General features: G+C 54.4%; 1 protein-coding gene across 8 annotated transcripts in view; it reads left to right on the top strand.

The window, feature by feature from the left end:
* The first annotated feature begins 1,506 nt into the window (after nt 1-1,506).
* Nucleotides 1,507-18,728, top strand: part of SEMA4G (semaphorin 4G) — a 29,756-nt gene continuing 12,534 nt past the window's right edge. For 3 of the 8 annotated variants that reach the window (XM_074545137.1, XM_026799630.2, XM_074545140.1), the window contains exon 1: nt 1,509-1,908. In XM_074545137.1, coding sequence (XP_074401238.1) covers nt 1,848-1,908 — 61 coding nt within the window. In that variant the 5' untranslated portion in view covers nt 1,509-1,847. The other 5 variants (XM_074545138.1, XM_026799631.2, XM_074545142.1 and 2 more) reach the window with 5 other exon arrangements.

Raw genomic sequence — 18,728 nt, 5'->3', positions numbered from 1 at the left:
CTTCTTGCCTAAAGTTCCCCAGTGGGAAACACTGCCCTCTGCCCGAGGGGCAGCTGTTTGCACTGGCATATTAGTGCTTCTTCCTGCATCCAGAAAGAGAGAAAAGGCTCTTGGGACCGGCTGACTTTGAGCAGGGAAGAGGTTTGATGAGCTTGTAGGAGCCTAAGCAGCTGCTGAGGAGCTCCAAAGGAGCTGCCCAGAGGGGTCAGACAATCATTAGTGGATTTAGCTTATTCCTTGTGGTTTAACTTATCAAAATTCCTTTAATTGCCCTTTTCCCCATATTCCCCCCAGGCTGTGAAATACCTTCATGTTTTGCCCTGTGGATATTTTGCCAGCTTTACTGGCAGGGCCCCTTCTTATCACTTGTTGAAAAGGGCTTTCAGTGCTGGGGAATGGCGTGGGCTGCTGGTGGGAAGGATCCTAGGAAAAGTGAATTCCTTGAAGGGCTTCTCTTTGCAGAGAGGCTTTTAGTTTTGCCTGGCTGATGCTTTTTTCAGCCAGCGCTCCCTTGCCTTTGCAGTCAGGAATTTGAAAGGGAGTATTTTATCTGGTAGCAAAAGCAAGGCTGGGTGAGGGGTGAAGAAAAACATTTGCATCTTCCATCTTGGTATTTTGATCTGTTTGGTGAAAGTCAGTCCTATGCTTTAAGGCTGCTTTTAAGTGGCATTTGGATATGTAGTACTTTTTTGAATGCCTCCCTTGTCTCTGCGTGGTGAGATGCTGCAAAAGTTTCACCTCCTTCAGCTTCCCTGCCACCTCCCAGTTCCCTGTAGGGAGGTCACAGGGGAGGGGATGGAAACTCCACTGGAATTGTTCCCTTCATTGTCATCAAAGCGCCTTTGCCATCAGCCTGGGGGGAAACCCAAAACTTTTCAAGGCAGGTTTGGCCCGCATGGTGTGTGGGGGTGGATAAAGGGGCCATTTTCACACACGCTTGTCCCAGTGCTTCCCTTTGGGTTTGCATTTGCGGCTGAAGCTGCCTGGAGCCGGGCGAGTGATGCTCCTTGCCTCTCACAGAGAGGAGCAGAAAGGGTAAATGGATTTGTGCGGCTTTTGTGCTGCGGGGGCTCCTTCACCGGAGCAGTGAGCGCTCTGGGCTGGGGTGGGCACACAGGCTCCGGGGCTTTGCCTCTGGGTTTCAGGCTCTCTCCTCCCGAGGCTTGCTGGAACTCCTGGCTCTCGGAGCAGATGCGGGAGCAGAGGGTCCCCTTCCTCTCCGGACTGACCGCCAGGCTGCAGCTGAAATAAAAACAATAGCTTCAAGCTGCCAGGGGCAGTGGTGGGGAGAGCGGGGCAAGGCATCCAGTTTCATGCTTTATTCACACTGCAGGCTTTTATAAAGGCAGTGTAAATCATGCAGAGCAGCCGTGGGCTCCGCAGACAGCATCGCTCAGGCTCTCAGACACATTGATCTGCATGCTGGAAACGGAGCGTGTCCCTTTGCCCTGAGCAGGCTGTGGGGAGAGGCCTGCCAGGTGAGGATGCTGAGCTGCTGCACTGCATGTCAGCTCTCCTTCACCTTTGTGAAGCACTGCCTGCCTCCCCTGTGTACTAACCCATTTTTTTCCCCCCTCAATATTTTGTGCTCCAGCATTGTTATGGCAAGGCTTGCACAATGCAACGTGTTTTTCCCTCCAGTTGATTTTCTCTGATTAGCCCATTTTTCCTCTTGCCCTCATTCTGTTTTTCCCGCAGTATGCGAACGCCGTTCGCTGAGAAACTGTGTCAGCCTTCCTCTAATTAAGAGTCTGGCAGGAGGCAGCGCAACAGTAATTTTGGAGATGACGCTTCCAGTTTGGAGCTGACAGGGAGCTGAGGTGCTGCAGCAGGCACTGCTGCTGGGAATGCAGGAATGTTCTCTGGCTGAGCAGGACGGGGACCCACAAGGAGCCTGCTGCAGGAGCAGTGAGTACCCCGGGTGCTTGGGTGTTTGATCTGTGTCCTCTTGAAAAGGAGCTGCAGGAATGGTTAAATCTGTGGTTATGTCACAGGTTTAGCCCTTTGTGAGGGTGTCTCTGTGTGTGTGTGCGTGTAAAGGACAGGAATAAATTGCAGTGGCCCTAAGTCGGCTGCATCTCTCTGAAATAGTTGTAATGTTGGAAAGTAAGATGGAGAGCTCAACAATCGGCCTGAAAAAGGGCAAATAAGGAGAAGCCATTCAATGGCGCTCTGTCATACGGCTTCAGACTCCATAGTTCTTTTATTAGCAGGAAAGCTCAAAGCAAACAAAAGGAGACAGGAGCTGGGGATCTGCTTGCCTCAGGATGTGGATGCTAAAAGCTTAGAGGTTCAAAGAGCATTTTATGGCAGAAAAATGCAGCAGGGGTCTGTGAAATGAAAGCCGTTCTCCCTGGCTGAGAAAGCTCCGGCTGCTGATCCCTGGAGGGTGGAGCATGTGCTGGGGAGATATCCCAGATGTCTGTCCCATTCCTTCACCCCCTGCAAGGTGCTAGGATTTGGTCCAGTTAATGCCTGTATGCTTTACGTGAACAACCGAGGGATTTCATGTCATCTCTCAGTTTCCAGGCAGTCCATCGTGTCCACCATTCTGTCTCTCCATCCATTCCTGAGACAGAAGTTGCTGTTGAATGTGGTGCCAGCCCTTGCTCTGAAGGAGCCTAGTGAGGTGTATGGGGTCAAATGTTTCATTTGGCTGAAGAAAACTCAGTGACATTTTTTGATCTTTCTAATGACCCTGTGAGCCAGACTAGGAAAACGAGTTGTGTGGTTCAGGAACTCCAGCAGAACACAGCCAGCCACATGCCAGAGTTGACCTCCTTCCTCTCCCCTCCCACCCCATCCAAAGATGTAGAGAGAAGTACAAATAAGAGCAGATGAGGAGATTTTTTTTAAAAAAAATCTTTCCTATGTGGTACCACTAGAGCACAATTCAGCATTTTCCTCTCTACTCGCTGTGTCACATTTGCCTCTTGGGGGCAACCTCACCCCACTCCGGCTGAGACCAAAGGGAGCTCAAGTGCTTGGGGGCGATGACTCACTGCGCATCTCTCTCTGCCTTTGCGTTATCTGATCATTTTTAGTAATCGAGGTCATAATTTGCTGAAAGGATTTTAGGATTTAAGCCATCGAGGCTGTGACTGTTGGTGGCTTTTCAGTAACGATGTGATTGGCTCTTGAAGGTCCCTTTCCAGGCTTGGAGTCCTTCAAAGGTTTTTCCTGCCTTGGTGTCCTTCAGAGAGAGGAGCGTAGTATGGAAGGACATGTGTTTTGTGGTTCTGGTTTAATGGGTAGAGCAGAAATCTCTGCGAGGAAGATTTACAGTGTTCTCCTGGCTCTTCTGCCTGGGTTGGCTTGGACTGTCACTAAGCCTATCAGATAGTGCTGAGGACACTCTGACTTGTCAGGGGGAGAGCAAAATTACTGCTCCAGCTCCATTTCAGCCCTGAGTCCCTGAGCAGGCATCTCGTACAAACCTTGTCCACAAAAAACCATTTGCATTTATTTAAAGGGCGTTGAGGTATATGATGGAATAAAGGAAGTATTATTCATGCTTCGTGCTGTGGTTCCTAATGGTACTTTACACGCTGATATGACCTACAAAGCTTGTTGTTTTGTGCCTGCAGTTCTCTGATGTTCTTCCTACCCTGAGGGTCAGAAATGACAAGAATAAATGATTGTGACGAGCGTCTTGCAAATCCCTGCTCCCTCTCCTTGGAAGTGTCCTTGCCAGGGCACAGCTCAGTGACCTTGCTGGCACAGGCAGCAGAGGGACAGCATCTTGTCTGGCCCATGGGACTGAACAGAGTGATCTTCCTGTGAGATGTGAGGGCAAATCCATTTTTCCATGGTCGTGTTCCACCTTCTCCCCAAAGCACAGGGATGGAGCTTGGGCTGGGCACGGAGCTTGGCCCAAGCTGAACACACACAGGGCCCGTCCTCTGGAAAATACCAGGGAGGAGGCTGGAGCAAGTGAGGTTCACCATGGACCCCAAAGCATAGGGACTACTCCAAAGGGGGGTGCAGAGCCTGCAGCCTGTGGCTGCCCAGTGAGGCACTGAGTCAGCCTTGCTGGGGCAGCAGCTCCTGGCTCCAGCCAGCCTGGGCACTTGGACAGCAGCAACCACGCCGCTCATTAACCCAGCCCTCCAGCACTTGCTCTGCTGGCCTTGACACTGTCCTTCTTAATAGTTCCCCTTTTTTCCTTTTTGTTTTTTTCCTTTTAATAAAGGTAAATTAGCTCTATGGATATGCAGGAACATGAATCAAAGGAATTCAGCTGACTCTCGAACGAACCGTTTGTGCAGAGATGTGCTAAAGCACCAAGACGTGATGGATGCAGCCTGCTCAGAAAACACCTAAGGACAAAAACTGCTTGTGAGGCATCTCACTGCAGCCTCCAAAAATCTGATTATGTAGGGGGAGGAAAAAAAAAAATCAGGTTTTGGAATACATTAACTTAGCTGAACAGCACAGAGAGAAGGTACCAGCAAAAAGCAAATCAATTCCTGAAGGCTGCTGGGAAATCCCACTGAATTGAAGCTTCAGAGTAAGGCTGGCTGCACTTAGAGGAGTTATGTTTCACCTGAAATATTTAACACTGGGTATTGAAGTGCTCTGTGTGTCCAAAGAGCCCACCAAAAATATGCTTACAAGAAGATTTTAGAGGAACCCTGGGCTCATGCCATGCTGTTGATGGGTGAACCCAGATATTCGCATTGTTCAGTTTTGTTGGGTTTTTGTTGGTTTTTTGGTTGTTTTTTTGTTCTTTTTTAAGAAAAGCATGGGAAGGATAAGTCCCTCGCCTCCATCACAGGGTAGCAGAAATTACCATGTAATGAATGCTGGTCTGCTTTTGGTACATGTGCTGACAGATCTGTTGTTAGGAGGAGATGTTTCCATAGCAAAACCATCATCACAAATGGCACTGTGATGCAGCAGAGATGCTGTGGTGGCCCCAGAGACCATCTTCCCGGACCTTTCTGAGCATCCTTGCAGGGAATATGGGAGAGTGATGGCAGAGGGGATCAGAGCAGCTCATGGTGATGCTCCTCACAGCGCTGCCATAGCACCAGGGCTCTGCTGGCAAGGCTGTCAGCTCAGCGTTTTTCAGTCCTTTCCCACTTCAACAGAAAAACTTCAACAAAAGGCAAGCTTGAAATAGCTCATTTTATCTCCACAAACAACTTGCTTTGAGCATCATTGTCACTCAGCCTAAATTACTTTTAGATGTTTTTAATGACTGGGTAACGTTTTTCAGCTGTTAATTCTGCAGCACCCTGCTGAGGGACAGTCCATCTGTAAAGACCAAGGACTCCAATATTGTGGTTGCTCTTCCTGACATTCATTTAGCTTTATTATTTGATATGTGATTCCCTGTGGCAGAGATGTTTTCAGCTAAATTTACAGCTACAAGCTCTTTTCTTTGCATGAAGGGGATCTGTTTCCAAAGGGGCTGGAAGGCTGGCTATGCATGTACCAGTGGAAGGTCAGGGATGCAGAGGAGAAACTCCGGGAGATTGAAGGTGACAGTCCAAATCCTGTCTGCACTGAGGGTGACATTACCCTTTGGGCTGCAGGGATTTTAGCCCATCATTTGTTACCTCTGCCTTGCACTTTACTTGTAATGCACAGCACGGAGAGCTGTGACTTGCAAAATGATCCCACCGGGGCCGTGGTTTGTGACATCAGCCATGCAGGTCTCTCCAGTCCCTCTTTCCAAGGCAGGCACAGCTTTTGCATTCGTTTCCAAAGGCAACTTCTAAGCCACTCGCCTTCACCATCTCTGGGTTTTGCAGTGCTTCTGGGAGACTGTATTTTTAAATCCTAGCTCATAAATTTTGGAAGCTCCTTTCCTTCCCCACCCCCTCGCCCCTATCAAAGTGTCAGAGCTGAAGAAAAACTGCGAGAGTGATGGATGTGCCCAGCTCTGCTTGCCAGTGCTCTGCTGTGTGGGGGGTTATTTACTGCACTGCTGGGGTTGTTTCTTCTTTGGTGGCAGAGACAGCAGTGTAGGGGTTCGGTGCCTGGGAAGGAGGGGTGGGATGCCCATGGACCATCCAAGCATTTGGCTGGAGGAGGCAGGGCTGGGACAGAGGTTGCTTGGGTACAGAGAGCAAAAAGGTGAAGTCATGGGGACATGGATCCTGTCTGGTGCCTTGGCCCAAGGGGTGGATGCTGGGGGCCACAACACCTTCCTGACTCCAGCTCTGGGGGGTGCAGGTTGGCTCACCCAAAAGGGCAGCTTTTAATAGCCACCAGTCTTATCCCATCCCCCGTGCAGCCCCAGGTATTTGTGCTACTGCTCTAGGCAGTGTGTGGCAGGGACCTGACCTGCCATGCAGGGGAAACACAGGGTTTGTGCCCCACTGCAGAAACAGAGAGAGACACCCCTGTGCTCCCTGGCCAGGCTGGAGCCTGCCTGCTTTTACTGGGAGCAGCTGGGATCATGGGCAGAGGGGTTGTCAATGTCCAGCAAATCACTTCTCCTGGAGCTGTGCCTCCGTCTCTTCCCTGTGTGCAGCCACCTTTGTCCTGCTCCTGGCCCAGAGCTGGGACAAGACAATGAGCTTCAAAACTCCATTTGCTGATGGAACTCCCAGTGCCTGCTGGCGTTTCCCCCCCATGCTGCAGGAGCATCCCAAAGCAACTCTGCCTGGTTGAAAGGCAGGTCAGGACCCTGCCCTCCCGCAGTCTCACCAGCCCTTCCCCGAGGGCACGCTGCCGACAGATCCGGAGCCAGGGAGATGCTTTCCGCTGGCTTAGAGAGGTTTGCAGACAAGCAAACCAACCCGAGCCTGCCAGCTCGCTGTGGAGCGCCCGTCCTCCGTGAACTCCCGTGCGCCTCTTGCAGCCGAGCTTGTGGGAACGGATCGGAGCTGCTGTGACTCAGCTGCTTCTCCCTTGAGAAAATCTGCCCTGGCACGGTGCTTGGCTCTGCGGCTGGGGCTGCCGGCACCTGGCAGCCTTCATCAACAAATGGCCTTGGGCAGAACATCGCAATTTCCACTGCCAAGCATTTATGGGAGGAGAAACGCTGCATGTGATCTTGCAGGAAGTGGAGGCAGCAACTCTGTGCTGTACTGAGCTGGGGGAAAAAGTCCCATCCCTCCCTGAAGCTGAGCCTTGGGCCGGAGGGGCTGCAGCACAGGCTGGCTCTTCTGGTCTGCCTCTGCCTTTTTCCATCTCCTTATAACTTTCTCAGACAAATTCTTCTGCAATTTTAATTTTCCCCGCTGGCTCTCAGCCTGAAGAAACAGTGGTTTGGAAAGTTTGCTCAATGACTTGAAGGGAAGAGACTCCCGAGCCTTTCATGCTCTGTGCCCATTGGAATATTTTTTTTCCTGGGGCTAATTTGTGGAGCATCACACTTGGCTTGATGAGTCCGTGACGCTCTCAAGAAACAAAGCCAAGCCTGGTGAGTGTGTACTCAGCTGCTGGGAAGCCCCAAGTGCTGCTGTCAGAGTCCAGGCAACACCATGTGGTCTTTTCTGTTCCTCTGCTCCACACAGATCCCCTGTCAGGGCTGCTCCTGTGGGGGACAAAGGAGACTGATGAGGTTTCCCCACTGCCCTGTGGCTGGTGTGCTCCCCATGGGGCTTTTTTTCCATGGAGGCAGGTAAAGCAGCAGTGCAGGTCTCACAGCGTAGCTGAAGCATGGAGGGGCCTGGAGAAAGGCTGTTTTGCTTGTTACTTTCTCATGTCAGAAGGGGAAAGTACCCGTTTTTCCGCTGGTGGTTTTGCCTTTATAACAAGCCTCTCGCTGCGGTGTGGGCTGGCACAGCCCTAGCCTGAGTTTCACAACTCCTTTGCGGGTTTCATAAACCCCAGCGGCTGGAGCACCGTGATTTTGTAACTCCCAGCTGGCTTTTAAACCAGTCTGGAGAGGAGCTTGAAATGGTTGGATGCCTGCTGCCTCTCGGACTACAGAGGCTGGCAAACCAAATCCCAGATCTGGAGTTTTATCTCAGTTTCTCACCTGGGGCAAGGGAAAGACAGGCTGCAGGTACTGCTGAGCACAAGCCAGGCCTGCCTTAGGAAGCAGTTTCCTACCAAATGCTGGGGATCCTGGTCAACCCATGGGTTTGATAAGCACCAATGCCCTGCTAGTGCTGCAATCCCAAAAGAGAACCCTTTGTGACTTGCTGCTGCCATGGTGTGCACTCTACCAGTGTATTTCTAATTTAATCCTGGCTGCTATTTGATCCTGCTAAGTTGTTTGTCTTTACACCTCTCTGATCCATAAAGAAATCCTCTGTCTGACCAAACCTGGTTTCCAGTAGTGGGAGAGGGGACACAGATCAGTGGGGAGTGTGGGATCTTCTGACAGCCACCCTGGACACCCCTGTGTGTGGGACATCCATAAGATCTTGGTTGTGCAGGATAAGCCTGAGAGGGGGCAAGAGGGCTGGGGGCTGGCACATTTTGGGACTGCAGGCAGGGTGAGGGTCCCTTGGGGCCCAGGGTGAGTGTTGGTGCTGAGCTACAGCCAAGCCAGACAATGGCTCGTCCCCAGCAGCCTTGAGGCACAGCAGTGTCATGCATTAAGCACCCTGAATCACATCACTGTGTGCTCTGAGGGGTTTGCACGGCCCTGCAGGAAGGCTGAAGGCTGTGCTGGCTGGGGAACTGTCTCTGGCAGGGAGCAGCCGGCACTCTGCTGCCCTGGGAGCTGAGCTGCAACCTGAGTGCGGGCAGGTCGCATCTCCTCGCTCGGGGCAAGCGCAGCCTGCGTGCTGGGAGAGCTGATCCGCGCTAATCCCATCAATATTTCACGGTGTCCTGGCCCTGTTATAATTCCTCGCATCATTTGGGATGCCGGCTGGGATGGGGGTGTGGTGCCAAGTGAAACATGAGAGCTGCCATGGCTTTGCCCTGGCTCCCTGGGCATCTGGGGGGTGAGAGGGGCTGTCTGTGAGCTTTTCTGCTGGCTGCCACAGGTAGAGTTCTGTGGCAGAAACAGGCGAACCCAGAAATGCTGGCTCTTGGCATCCGCCTGGTTCTGCTGTGTGCTGGAGTGGTGGGGCTGTGCTGTGCTGGGCAGCTGCCCATGCACGGGTGGGGCTGTGACACGGCAGAGCCTGCTCTACTCGGTCCTCTCTCTGTGGGGCACAGTGTTTAAGTGACAACAATAAGAAATTAAACAGTAACCAGACTCTGGTGATGAGGGCACGAAAACATTTCCTTTTCCTAAAGGCTGTTTGGAGTAACAGGGAGAGAGCACTACAGACAAAATCTGGCATGGTTTTGGGGAGGGGGGTTTCCCAAGGCACCATGTCGCGACTCAAAGGGTCTCCTGCTTTGGGCTGGGATAGGAGTCGTAGGGCTGTAAATCCTATCAGGAGCAGATGATGGAGCTGGGGTTGTTTAACCTGGAGAAAAGGATGTTCTGGAGAGACCATGTCACTCTCTACAATTGCCTGAAAGGAGGTTGTAGCAAGGTGAGGGTCAGCACTTTCTCCCATAGGACAAGAGGAAATGGCCTCAAGCTGCACCAGCAGAGGTTCAAGTTGGACATCATGAAGAATTTATTCTCTCTAAGTGTTGTTAAGTATTGGAATGGACTGCACAGGGAAGTGGTGGGGTCAACATCCCAGAAGATGTTCAAGAATTGACTGGACATGGCACTTAGTGCTGTGGTTTTGTTGATCAGGTCTTTTTGGGTCAAAGGCTGGACTCAATGATCTTGGAGATTGCTTCCAACCTTCATGATTCTGCGATTCTAGAGCTGCCCTGATAGGAAATTCCCCGTCCAGCACCTTCCTGGCTCTGGGCTAGGGTTGAAGCACAGCCAGACCTTCCTGCTTAGCAGAACCAATCCATGGATATGAGGGATACAAGCACAGGGGACGGTTGGGTCTGTTTGGGCTCCTGCTGCCTGGAAAAGTGCCTCTCTGACTCTTGGGAAAACCATGCAAAGAAGGGGAAGGTCCTGGCCTTCAACTTCTTGAAGCCCTAAATTCCTTCAGTTAATCTCATGGGGGCAGCAGAGCAGGCAAAGCTCTGAAAATAGATCTGTTTCCAGCTGCCAATGACTCGTGTTAATTAATTAAAGCCTCGCAAGCTCAGGCCTGTAAAAGCCCAATGCTGGTCGCGCCAGGCTCAGCCTGCTCTGCACTCACGCATTAATTATCCTGCTGCAAGGCCAGCAGCTAACGAAGCTCCAATTTGTGCTGGCTTCGGCTTCCAGCCATGTGGGAGGCAGGGAGTGCTGCTGCAGGATGGGATGGGTACAGTGCCCTGGGTAAGGAGGAGCTTTGGGCAGCACTGTCCCAGCCCTGGCACCCCTTCCCCAGGGCTCATGGACCAGCTCTCCCCATAAGTGGCCCCACAGACTCCAGCTGTGCCTCTGCTAAATTAGGGAATGGGGTTTGGAGAGGATGTGGAGGACCAGCTGCCTTGCAGCACCTGAACACCCCATACCTAGGTAAGACAGGCTGGCCAAGAATGTCCCTGCCTGGCTCTTGTCCCTGCCTGGCTCTTGTCCCTGCCTGCGTGGGCCTCCCACTTCCGCAGGGTGGGCAGAGGGGCGAGGCAAGGCGAGGCGCGGAGGAGACGCTGGGGTTTTGCCCGAGGACAGGAGGAAATGGTAATTAGCCTCCGGAGCACAGGGGAGGCGAGGGCGGGGAGGCAGGGAGTGCTCCAGGAGGTGGGCAGCGTCTGCTCTGAGAGTGGGGACAAGGAATGGGCCTTGGGATGTCATGCTGGGAGAGAGGGTGGCGGCTGCTTGGGGAGTGTGTGCAAGGGTGACAGAACCAGCTGTCATTAAGAGCACCAGGATGAGCCCCTCCTCAGCTGAGACCCGTTGGTGGGTGAGGGCTGGGGGATTCAAACCTCTGTTACCCTCCCTCCCACCTACACCTACAGATCCAGGAGGCAGGATCCTGGCAGTCAGAGGCCCTGGGAATGGCATGTTAGGCTCCCCACAGCATCATCCTGGCCCTGCCATCTTCACTGACCCTTGAGGTCCAGAAGGTGGTGGAATCTCAGCTGGGGCTGACCCTCACCCCCAAACAATGCTCAGCAGCTGTAGCACAATCTACTCAGCCCTATGCCCTGCTATGGGTCTGGCTCCAGGTCTGTAGGGTGTGGGGTTGGGGTGGTCTTTGTCCCCTTCCTGGAGACGTCACCTCTGGGATGGGATGGTGTGGAGTGGAGGGGATGAACTGGCATCCAGAGGCGATGGTGCTGGGACTGGGCACCACATGGCTTTGTGACCACAGGCTGGCATCACCCAGCCACGCTGCCAGCTCCAAGAGAGCTGCAGTTCAGCATACACAGGTACAGCATTTCCCCACCTCCTGCTCCAGCTGATTTCCAACTGCCCTAGATCCAACCTGCTGATTACACACAATGTTGGCTCAGGGTTTGGTTTTGGGAGGCCTGCTGCTGCTGCGAGGGTTGAGGAGGGAGGGTTGGCCAGGTGCTGGAAGCTTACGAAAGGAAAGCAAACACAGGCCTGGACTTGGCAGTTCCTCCACATGGGGAGGAGCTGCAGAAGCCACCCAGGATAAAAAGGCTTCACACAGGGCCCCAGAGAAACCATTACCTGCCTGTGTTTCCAAACAACCTTCCGCCATGCGTGAATGGCGAGGCGTGCTGAGAGCAGTGAGAAGATGGGGCACAGTGCCTGACCCAGGCGTGCAGTGCAGGGTGCTGGGGTGACTTTGAGGGGCAAGACACCTTAGTGAGCACCATGGCACTGGCGGGGGGCTGTGCTGTGCTGACATGGGTGCCTCTGGCTGGGGTTTTGGCGTGATGGTACAGGTAGCATGTTCTTGCTGTGCTGGCATAGTAGGATGGCACTTATCCGTGTTCAGTCATGCTTTTTCACAGTACTAAGTCCACAATATCAGTCCTTTGCCTCTCTGACTTTGCAAAGGGAATTCGCACGGGCTTTTGGGGGCCACATCACGCAAACCACCTGTGCTGAGTGAGCCCCTGGCCCACCCTACGTGTTGGGGGCTGCATCCCGTCCCTGCCTGCCGCGACTCTGCCGAGGGACGTGCTGCTACCTGCTTCCACGCAACGCGGGCAGGGCCGGCCCTGCTCCCCTCCCCTCCTCCTCTTCTTCTTCCTCCTCCTCCTCGCGGCCCCACGCTGAGGGCCGAGCCCCCACGCTCGGCGCTGCCGGCAGGGGGCGCTGCGGAGCCCGGCTCAGCTCGGTCCGCACGGCGGGGCCGCGAGAGCCGAGCCGAGCCGAGCGGAGCCGAGCCCGGCCGAACCCTGCCCTCGCCCGCCGTACCGCCCGCACCGGCTGCGCCACCGCGCCAGGCAAGCACCGAAGGGCCGCGAGCGGCGGCGTTCGGGGCGGGCGCGGGTCCGCGGGCCAGGGGGGTGCCGGGTTTGGGCGCCGCGTCCGCGGGCAGGATCCGGGAGCTGGGTCGGTCGTGCGCGGGGTGCGGGTACTGCTCACACACGGCTGGGGCCGGGTGATCAGCCCACGGGCAGGATCTGGAGCGCTGGGTGCGGGTGTTGAATCGCTTGGTAAGTCCTGGGGTGCTGGCTCAGGGTCGGGTATGGCTCTGCAGATAGGGCTTGGGGTGCTGGATCCCAGCTGCTGAGTCCGCGGGCAGAATTAAGGGTGCTGGGTCCGGCTGCTGAGTCCACAGGAAGGGTTGGGTTGTTGGATTTGGAGTGCCGGGTCTTGGTTGGGGTCCACAAGCGAGGTTTGGAATGCTGGTTCTGTCTGCTCGGGTGCTGGATCCGGGTGCTGAGTCCACAGGCAGGTTCTGTGGTGCTGGGTGTGGGTGCTGCTCACAGGAACGGTCCAGAGAAAGACGAGCAGGGCTCTGACCTGCTGTGGTTGAAATCCGGGGAATAATGTGTTTGGGGAAACAAGAGGGCAGAACCTCGGAAGCGACAGGGAAAGGGATTTACGGTAGGTCTGAGGCAGGTGAGGATTTGGGGGTGAAGAGCCGGAGGGGAGGTGGGATATGCTGGATGTGGTGGCAGTGCAGGAGCTTTCTCTGGGGACAGGTTTGGGGTGTGGCGTGAGGTGGGTCTGGGGGACCTGGGTAGGAGCGACGGGGGAACATGCTGGCGGTGTGAGGGAACACGATTCTAGGAGTTACGGACAGACAGGGCACCAGCTCCGGGCGGGGAGGGCTGGATCCTGCCCTGTCCTTCCCCAGCAGGCTGGGGGGATGAGAACTGCTGGGGGTGTTTGGGAAGGCTGAGCATTACCTGGGGTCAGCTGGTGTTTCAGATGGCTGGGATGAGGTACTAAACCGATGCAGGTGGTGCAGTGCAATCTCTGCCCCCTCTCCTTCCCTTTGGAAATCAGGGGTGGTCATGGAATGTGGCTTGTCTGAGCCTTGACTCGTCGAGATTCATCTCCTGGGGCTGCATTGCTGTGGGGGGTGCAGATGGCCCCCAGGCAGAGCAGACCAGCCTGTGCTGGGGCTTCTCTGCTTCTTCGTGCCAATCCAAAGGTAGAAAGTACCTGCAGCACAGGAATTTGGGGCTCTCTTTGCTCTCTCTATTAGTGCCCAGGTGAGCCAGTGACTTGTGCGTGGCCTTTAAACCAAGAGCGTGAACTGGGAGGGGGAACCATGAAAAGCCTCTTCGGGTGCAAAAAACCCCAGTCTCCTCTGACAAAGAGGCTTCCCAAAATGGATGAGGAGTGCAGTTCTGCTCAGATGCAGGGAAATTATTAATAACAACAGCGGCACTTTTGGTGCTGCCTGGGCTGCCACTGCGGGCTCCGGCTGCTTCCCTTCCCTGTGCAGCAGGCGCTGGTTGGGGCCCCCCCCCGAACCCCGAAGCTGGGCAGGGTGACCCCGGCAGCCACAGATGCTGCGTGTGTGCCCTGCAGGACAGGTCTGGGCTTCATCTCGGTTTGGCCAGGCCTGCTGTGCCCAGAGGGATGAGGGGCAGGGAGCTGCCCCCCAGCAGGAGAGATCCCTATCAGGACTTTGTTTTTGTGTTGCAACCTGAGGGGGGAAAAAAAAGGCAACAAATCCAAACCACCCTTTCAGCTGCTGCAGATGAGGCTTTGTTCTCCCCCCCTGCCTTTTCCAACATCTATTTGAACATTTCACCACTTTACCCACCAGGAATGCAGCGGGTTTGCTGGAGCTGGGAGGTTTATTCAGCAAATCTGGCAGGTCATGTGCCGGGATAAAGGTGCAGGTGTGCTTAGCAAGGCTGCTGAGGGGCCTCTGCCAGGCCGTGCAGGGGAGATGTGGTGCCAGCCTCGCCTGGCCGCGTGTGGGGAATTTCCTTGCACTTGCCCGCCGGCTCTGCTTGGCATCTTGATGAGACTTGTTGGGAAGCACCTCATGTGATGGGCGATTTCGTGAGAGGGGGCCCGTCCTGGGGACCTGCTTCCCGTCAGAGAGGAGAGGTGATGCCCCCAGACTTTTTAATGTAACTCCCCCGACAGTGGTGTTGGGTGGGTGCCTGTTCCTGTTTAAAGGTGAGAGCTCCTGCCTGGCTGCTGCTTCAGGAGGAAACGCTGCCGTCTCCCTTCCTCCATTCCTGGCCGGCTCTGCCACCAGCCCCTCGTGATTTACAAGCATGAGGGCTCTGCCACAGCAAGGTCATCACCAAAGCCACCCCCTCCTTCCTCCTGGGGCCTGAGCTCTGCTGCTCAGAGACCGAGGGGGCCCAGGGTTTCAGGCTCCAGGTAACCTGTGTGGGGGCCGGGATGCAGCTTCGTGGTTCAGGGTGTGCTCTGGGTTCTGGTGTTCTTGTTGCTTAAAAGCTCCCTCCAGGTACAATCCCACCTCCGTTACCTGACAGAGGGAGACTGTTTGCCTGTTGCAAAGCCCAGCCCATGTAAATCATGTGGGGATCTGATTTTGGGACAACAAAGCTGGCGGTATGCAAACAACTGTGGGAAAGGCCAGATGTTACTGCTTTGTGCTGTGCAGTTTTGAATGCAAAGTGAAATATCAAAATTGGGTTTGACCCCGAATTGAAGCTTTGTTGGAGGGAAAGCAAAGGAAACAAGAAGATGTTGAAACTGGAAGCCCCAAAACTGCTCCCGTCATCTGGTTTTGCTGGACTTTGGAAAAGAAAACAGTTTATCTTTGGAATAAATAAAAGGGAGAGGAACAGGCTTGCAGCAGAAAGCCCCATGTTCACTGCAGACAGGCTGTGTTGTGCTCCACCTCTTGCCCCCACTTCCAAGGGGACCCCAGGTCGTGTGGGATTTGTGAGCCTCTGTTTCCCCTTGGGAAAGCCCCGCACTGTCCCGACGGCGGGAACCCCAGGCATTGCCAAGAAACATCTTTGAAACTCAAACCTGGCTTTGGAAAATAACTGGAAGACAAACCGGCTCTAAACAAACACCCAAGTTAATTCCGTGTCTTGCATTGTATGAGCCCAGTGAAATGAAACAGTGCAGCCACAGGGACAGGCAAATGGATTCAGATGCTTTAAAAAGCCCTGAAATCTGCTGGCTTTGAGATGTCCTTTTACATTTAGGGTTGGGATTTTTTTCTTGTTTTCTTTCTAATTGTTCCTGGGAATTTATTTCTACAATTATTTTGCTGCTTCTGCTGAGGAGACAATGTGCTTCAGCCACAAAGCCTTTGAAGGCTGAATTGCAGATCACATCCAGTGCTGAGCCACTTGGATGCAGACGCCCCCTTGCTGGGAGAATTTGCTGTGTTGTGGAAGGCTATCTGTCTGTTCGTTTGTCCAGGCTGCCGAGGGGCTGCCGGCCAGCGGTGCAGCTTGTCATGCTGCAAATGACAAAAGGATGGAGCCTGTTGGGGTTTGGAGGTGATGTTGCCTAATGATGGGGGAGGTGGGAGCCCCAGGGCTGTGCATCCCCTATCTCAGGGCTCGGTGGCTCTCTCTGCCTCCCCCGTGTCCTGGGATGGAGGCGTGAGAGTGGAGTCAGAGCGAGCCACAAAGTCTCGGCACCATCCGGTTTCACTTCCCGGCTGTTGCACGACTCCCTGCTGCTCTCTCAGGTGCTCCCAGGCTGTGGGGTCAGCCCAGGGCTGCTGCTGCGGCCTTTCCAAAGGGGAGAGACGTGCTGTGAGAGGGAAGAGCCGCAGGGACTGTGTCCTCACTGCTGTCCTGCAAGAGCTAATGGCCTCCAGTGTGTGAGGAATTGTTCCTGTGGGGGGAGTTTTGCTGCTCTGTCCAGGGCTGCCTGTGGCATCCCTTGGTGCTCTCAGTCCAACCACTGAGCTGCAAGGGTTTGCCCTTCAGCCTCCCCTCCTTGCACCCTTCTGGACCATCTCCTGGCAAGGCCTCTGGACCCAGGCAAGGAACTGTTTCAGCTAACAGACAGTGTTGGTGGGTTTTCCATTTGGGTGGGCAGTGGAGGAGTGATCTCTTCTGCTGTCATGGGCACTGTGCTCTTGCTGTCTGCTTGTGTCGTGTCACGAGCAGCTGGAGCAATGCTGTCCCTGTGCCTGGCAGCCATGGCACAGGGCAAAGCAGCTTTCCTTATTTTCTCAGTCGGACTTTTTTGGGTGGGTTTGGGTGGGAATGGCTGGAGAGCTCTCATGGGGACTTGGCACTGAGCTCTGTTGCTGCCTGGCAGCCCCTTTGAATCTCCTGCTCCTCATCAGACCCGACCTGATGGAGGAGAGGAACGAGTTCTTGTGAGATTAGTGAAAACAGGGAGCTTGGGAGAAGCGAACACACCCTGATCCCTGCAGCCCTGCAGGGATGACACCATGTATCCCTGCCTCTTGTGGGGTGGGCAACATTCCCCACAGGAATGCAGCAGGGGGATGTCGATAAAGGCGTGGGGCTGGCGGGGGCGAGGGGGGGCAAATGTGTTGGAAACTGGGCTGTTGTAAGTTTTATTGCTGACTGCTCAGCTTGTCTTTCCAGGGATGTTTGGCTCCCTCCAGCACTGGCGCCCCTTAAAGTGTCCCACATCCCCAGCTGTCCCGACTCTCTCTCCCATCCATCACTTTGCTGCTTCGCATGTCTCCTCCCTGCCGTGACATTTCTGGGATCAGACATTTCTGGGTGCTCTCCTCTGCTGGTGGCTGGTGGGGACTGCTGTGGGAATTCGGAGCCTGTTCCCATGGCCTGCAGGAGCCTCCCACCCGCCTCCCTGGCTCCACGATGGCTGTGCTCTGCGTGGGGGCTTTGCGTCCGGAGCAGGGCAGGATACTCTGTGAGAGGAGCTGATGTTGCAGCTCTTCCTCCCCTTCTCTGTGCCCAAATCCCAAATTTGGGTAAAGGAGAAGTACATCTGCTTCCTGAATGGCGGAAGCTCTAGTGTGTGTCTGCTGAAGCACCTCAGGGTCATGCATGGTTTTGTTTAAGGAAAGCAAAAACAAACCCAGGGAGGGGCTCCCAGGAGGTCAGTGTGCTCCTTCTCTCCCTGACCCAGCACGGGTCCCCTCTTCCTGGAGGGCATTTGGCAAGTTTGCATTTTTTTCTTGAGTTGTTGACAAAAATCCTGTCTGGTTGAGAAATATCTGTGCAGCAGCGCCAGCCCAGTCCCACGGGTCAAATCCTGCCCCTGCAGATCTGTGCCGGGAACAGCGGCTTGTTTTGGGCTGGCCTTTGGGGGTGCTGCCACGGGGGACCCGTGTCCTTGCAGGGCAATCTGGGCACGAGGCCAGGAGCAAACTCCTGGAACAAATGGATGGACACTATGGGCTTGGGGTGGATCTGATGTTTTATCATTTTCTGGTTGGGCTCTGCAGCAGAAGCAAAGTGCTGGAAGTTCGTCAAGGGCTGAATTAAAGTTGCCTGGCAACCTCCATCCTGGCTCCTCTTCCCACATCTCGCAGGATTTCCCACCCAAGGCCTGCCGCCTCCAGGGAAGGGGGGCCCGAAATGCACCGCGCTCACACCAGGCTGGGGCCAGCCCTGTCTCCCTTGCCATAATTCACTGGCTGTTCCCATGCCTGGAGCTCTCCCCACCTCACCATCCCCTGGGGCAGGTGCCTTTCCCCCAGCCCGCCCCAGGAACGGGCCAGGCTGTTTCAGCTGAACCTGAGAGCAACCTGACCTGGGGGGTGGGACAGTTCAGTGACAGTGGGAATGCAAGTGGCTGCAGGGGGATGTGCCAGGCTTGGCATCAGTGCGTAGAGTGGAATCGGCTGCATGGGGTTTGGAGTGCCCAGGCTCCAAATAAAAGCAAAGTGCAATTGGTGTCTTCTGGTGCAGTGCCAGATGAGGATTTTGTAAAGGCTGTTTTGCTGCTCCATAACCCAGAGAAGACCCACTGGAAATCCCTGTCTCTCACTGGGAAACTGGCAGGGCTTGCTTGTAGTCTGTGATGCCAAGGGGAGCAGCCCATGAGGGAGGAGGAATGTCCAGCAGCCACTCTGGGAGCCTGCTTGGGCTTTACTAGATCTTGGTGGAACAACTATAAGCTGTCTAGGGAGGAGTGGGATGGGAAAGTGTCTTATCCCACTCCGCAAATCTGTCCTGCCATCCAGAATGGATGCTGAGGTTAAGCTGGAGAAGTGCTGCTCCCATGCACCACTTCCATTCTTTCTCCTGAGTTCCTTTGAAATTAAAAAGCTGGCATAATTTTTTTTGAGGAAACGTCTATGGGGAACTGTGAGACCTTGTCTGTGGTGTCTCCATGTTTGGCAGCCCCACAGACAGCACAGCTTTCCTGCAGTGCAGCTTGCAAACACCTTGTGCTCCCAGGTTTTGCTGCCTTGTGACTTTGAGGACCATGGGGCACTGGGAAGGGGCTCCTATGCCCACAGAATGTCCTGCTGCAGTGGCTGTTGAGGAGTGTGGCAGCTTTGGCTTGTTTCTTTGGCCAGATCCACGTTGGTGAGAGTGTGAAATTCACTCATCAAAAGCTTTTTGCTCCTTCG

This window comes from Zonotrichia albicollis, chromosome 7 (assembly GCF_047830755.1).
Source record: "Zonotrichia albicollis isolate bZonAlb1 chromosome 7, bZonAlb1.hap1, whole genome shotgun sequence".
Taxonomy (NCBI): domain Eukaryota; kingdom Metazoa; phylum Chordata; class Aves; order Passeriformes; family Passerellidae; genus Zonotrichia; species Zonotrichia albicollis.
The sequence above is the reverse complement of the archived record's forward strand: the minus strand, read 5'-3'. Positions and strand labels throughout refer to the sequence as shown.